Source organism: Oreochromis niloticus, linkage group LG3 (assembly GCF_001858045.2).
Source record: "Oreochromis niloticus isolate F11D_XX linkage group LG3, O_niloticus_UMD_NMBU, whole genome shotgun sequence".
NCBI lineage: Eukaryota > Metazoa > Chordata > Actinopteri > Cichliformes > Cichlidae > Oreochromis > Oreochromis niloticus.
In genome coordinates this window covers 71,538,358-71,543,289 of record NC_031967.2, presented here as the reverse complement: position 1 = coordinate 71,543,289, position 4,932 = coordinate 71,538,358, and the positions used below count along the sequence as shown (strand labels likewise).

General features: G+C 40.6%; 1 protein-coding gene across 1 annotated transcript; it reads left to right on the top strand.

Moving 5' to 3' along the window:
* Positions 1 to 322: 322 nt before the first annotated feature.
* On the top strand, positions 323 to 2,189 carry LOC112844640 (uncharacterized; the record flags this gene model as incomplete). The annotated part of the gene is made up of 2 exons (XM_025904255.1): positions 323 to 381; positions 1,394 to 2,189. Coding segments are annotated over exons 1-2 (855 nt in total), but the record flags the coding sequence as incomplete, so codon positions are not given.
* Between the last annotated feature and the right edge of the window lie 2,743 nt (positions 2,190 to 4,932).

Sequence of the window (4,932 nt, the reverse complement as noted above, 5' to 3'; positions counted from 1 at the left end):
ATAAAGCAGCAAACTATTTCTCCAGGCTAAATGATGATCCTCTAAATTTGTGACACGCCATTTCCTCTCCAGCTTACGAGTTATCTGCTTTAGGCTACGTGTTTGAGAATTATACCACGGAGTCAGGGACTTTGGATTTGAGGCCTTAGTTTTCACAGGAGCTACAGTATCCAGAGTCGTACGTAGTGAGGAGGTAAAATTATTAACAAGATAATCGACCTCTGTTGGAGTAGCGTTCAGATAGCTGCTCTGCTCTATGTTGGTACAGGGCATTGAAGATGATAACAGTGGGTGGATTATATTCTTAAACTTAGTTAGCACCATGGCTACTTCACCTGTCCCTCCTGCACTTTCCTGCTCATTGTGTCAGATGTTTAGTTACTCCTCGGCAGAGATGGGCAGTAACGCGTTACTTGTAACGCGTTACTTGTAACGCGTTACTGTAATCTGATTACTTTTTTCAAGTAACGAGTAATGTAAGGGATTACTATTGCAAAAACGGTAATTAGATTACCGTTACTTTCCCGTAGGAACGCTGCGTTACTGCGTTACTAAAACCGTGATTTTTTGCGAGAACGTCTCATGACAGTGACTTGAGCGAGTGCGACGTTCGTGACAACAGCTGTCTGCAGATCATGCAGCGTTTAAAGCGTGGAAGTACTGACCTTATTTTGAGTTTGATTCCATAAAAAGTGACAAAAACATTAGTGTCCGTTGTGCGTGGGAAGAAAACTTCTTTTTACAGCGAAAAAACCCCTAAACTTCCAAGCAAGCACCGAGTGTACTACGACGTAATGTGAAATTCACAGAGAAACTCGCGGATTCTTCCACTGACCGCTGCGGCACACCTGCACCAGGGTAAACCTCCTCCGCCTACCCCAGTCCTGCTTTACAGGTGAAAATAGAGCAACAGGACCGCTAGTCTTTGATTTTATTTATTTTCTGCTGTGTTTTACTTGCATCTATTTGAAAGAGTGAGTGTAAACACAAAAATATATTTTATTTTATGTGCTGGAATGTGCAGAAAATAGGTTTAAATGTTAAACAAATTTCTTCCAGTCAGAGAATGTTGCATATAATTTAATTTTTGCTTGATGCATAACGTTAAAAGATTAAAACTAATAAAACAAGTTTTAAAAAGAGACTTTTCCATTTGATTACATTTTGTATGATGAATTATGCAGAAAAAGTAGAATTGGGCTGAAAGATCTATCGCTTTATCACCTATTCAGGTTGTAAATCGTGTTTTTAAAAAGTAACTAAGTAACTAAGTAACTAAGTAATTGACTACTTTTGAAAATAAGTAATCAGTAAAGTAACGGGATTACTTTTTGGGGGAAGTAATCAGTAATTAGTAACTGATTACTTTTTTCAAGTAACTTGACCAACACTGCTCCTCGGCCTCCTTTAGCAGTAATGATACCTGTAACAAATGTAGTATATTTGCAGCTCTGGAGGCCAAGATTACTGAATTGGAGACTCGGCTTCGCACCCTTCATTCACCCGTAGCTAGCCAGGCCCCTGTAGCTGGTGCAGCCGAAGATAGCATAGGCCCCGCTAGCTGTTCCCCGGCAGACCCCAAGCAGCTGGGGAAAGAGGGCGGCTGGGTGACGGTGAGGAGGAAGCATAGTCTTAAACTGAAGCCCCAGGTACACCACCAACCTGTTCATGTGTATAACCGTTTTTCCCCACTCGGCGACACACCCGCCGGGGGTCAAACTCTGGTAATTGGTGATTCTGTTCTCAGACATGTGAAGCTAGAGACACCGGCAACCATAGTCAATTGTCTTCCAGGGGCCAGAGCAGGCGACATTGAAGGAAATTTAAAACTGCTGGCTAAGGGTAAACGTAAATACAGTAAGATCATAATTCACGTCGGCAGTAATGACACCCGGTTACGCCAATCGGAGGTCACTAAAATCAATATTGAATCGGTGTGTAACTTTGCCAAAACAATGTCGGACTCTGTAGTTTTCTCTGGTCCCCTCCCCAATCAGACCAGGAGTGACATGTTTAGCCGCATGTTCTCCTTAAATTGCTGGCTGTCTGAGTGGTGTCCCAGAAACGATGTGGGCTTCATAGATAATTGGCAAACCTTCTGGAGGAAACCTGGTCTTGTTAGGAGAGACGGCATCCATCCCACTTTGGATGGAGCAGCTCTCATTTCTAGAAATATGGACAAATTTATTAAACCCCCAAAATATGACTATCCAGAGTTGGGACCAGGAAGCAGAGTTGCAGTCTTACACGCCTCTCTGCAGCTTCTCTCCTCCTGCTACCCCCCCAAAAACCCATCTCCATTGAGACTGTGTCAGCTCCCAAAAAGACAAAAAAAACCCAAAAACCAGCAACAAACAACTTAAACATAAAAAATCACCAAGAAAGAACAATACAGTATCCACATCTGAACCAAAGAGTAAAACAGTGAAATGTGGATTATTAAATATTAGGTCTCTCTCCTCCAAGTCTCTGTTAGTACATGACTTAATAATTGATCAACAAATCGATTTACTCTGCCTTACAGAAACCTGGTTGCAGCAGGATGATTATGTTAATTTAAATGAATCAACACCCCCGAGTCATTCTAACTACCAGAAATCTCGAAGCACAGGCCGAGGGGGCGGTGTGGCAGCAATTTTCACACCAGCCTATTAATTAACGAAAGACCAAGACAGACTTTTAATTCATTTGAAAGCCTGATGCTTAGCCTCGTCCACCCCAGCTGTAAAACTCAGAAACCAGTCTTACTTGTTATCATCTATCGTCCACCTGGGCCTTACACAGAGTTTCTCTCTGATTTCTCAGACTTTTTATCTGATTTAGTGCTCAGCTCAGATAAAATAATTATTGTGGGGGATTTTAACATCCATGTAGATGCTAAAAATGACAGCCTCAACATCGCATTTAATCTGTTATTAGACTCAATTGGCTTCTCTCAAAATGTAAAAGAACCCACCCACCACTTTAATCACACTCTAGATCTTGTTTTAACGTATGGCATAGAAACTGAACATTTAACAGTGTTTCCTGAAAACCCTCTGCTGTCTGATCATTTCCTGATAACATTTACATTTACAATAATTGATTACACAGCAGTGGAGAGTAGACTTTATCAAAGTAGATGTCTTTCTGAAAGCGCTGTAACTAAGTTTAAGAATATAATCCACCCACTGTTATCATCTTCAATGCCCTGTACCAACATAGAGCAGAGCAGCTATCTGAACGCTACTCCAACAGAGGTCGATTATCTTGTTAATAATTTTACCTCCTCACTACGTATGACTCTGGATACTGTAGCTCCTGTGAAAACTAAGGCCTCAAATCCAAAGTCCCTGACTCCGTGGTATAATTCTCAAACACGTAGCCTAAAGCAGATAACTCGTAAGCTGGAGAGGAAATGGCGTGTCACAAATTTAGAGGATCATCATTTAGCCTGGAGAAATAGTTTGCTGCTTTATAAGAAAGCCCTCCGCAAAGCCAGAACATCTTACTATTCGTCACTGATCGAAGAAAATAAGAACAACCCCAGGTTTCTCTTCAGCACTGTAGCCAGGCTGACAAAAAGTCAGAGCTCTACTGAGCCAACAATCCCTTTAACGTTAACTAGTAATGACTTCATGAACTTCTTCAGAAATAAAATTTTTATCATTAGAGAAAAAATTACCAATAATCATCCCACAGATGTAATATTATCTACAGCTACTCTTAGTACCATTGATGTTAAGTTAGACTCTTTTTCTCCAATTGATCTTTCTGAGTTAACTTCAATAATTAATTCCTCCAAACCATCAACGTGTCTTTTAGACCCCATTCCTACAAAACTGCTCAAAGAAGTCCTGCCATTAATAAATGCTTCAATCTTAAATATGATCAACCTATCTCTAATAATCGGCTATGTACCACAGGCCTTCAAGCTGGCTGTAGTTAAACCTTTACTTAAAAAGCTATCTCTAGACCCAGCTGTCTTAGCTAATTATAGGCCAATCTCCAACCTTCCTTTCATATCAAAAATCCTTGAAAGAGTAGTTGTCAAACAGCTAACTGATCATCTGCAGAGGAATGGCTTATTTGAAGAGTTTCAGTCAGGTTTCAGAGCTCATCACAGCACAGAAACAGCTTTAGTGAAGGTTACAAATGATCTTCTTATGGCCTCTGACAGTGGACTCATCTCTGTGCTTGTCCTGCTAGACCTCAGTGCTGCGTTTGATACTGTTGACCATAATATCCTATTAGAGCGATTAGAACATGCTGTAGGTATTACAGGTACTGCACTGCAGTGGTTTGTATCATATCTATCTAATAGACTCCAATTTGTACATGTAAATGGAGAGTCCTCTTCAGACACTAAGGTCAATTATGGTGTTCCACAGGGTTCAGTGCTAGGACCAATTCTATTTACATTATACATGCTTCCCTTAGGCAGCATCATTAGAAGACATAGCATAAATTTTCACTGCTATGCAGATGACACGCAGCTCTATCTATCCATGAAGCCAGGTAACACACACCAATTAGTTAAACTGCAGGAATGTCTTAAAGACATAAAGACCTGGATGGCTGCTAACTTTCTGCTTCTTAATTCAGATAAAACTGAGGTTATTGTACTCGGCCCTGAAAATCTTAGAAATATGGTATCTAAGCAGATTCTTACTCTGGATGGCATTACCTTGGCCTCCAGTAACACTGTGAGGAACCTTGGAGTCATTTTTGACCAGGACATGTCCTTCAACGCACATATTAAACAAATATGTAAGACTGCTTTCTTCCATTTGCGCAACATCTCTAAAATTAGAAATATCCTGTCTCAGAGTGATGCTGAAAAACTAGTTCATGCATTTATTACTTCCAGGCTGGACTACTGTAATTCTTTATTATCAGGATGTCCTAAAAACTCGCTGAAAAGCCTTCAGCTAATCCAAAATGCTGCAGCAA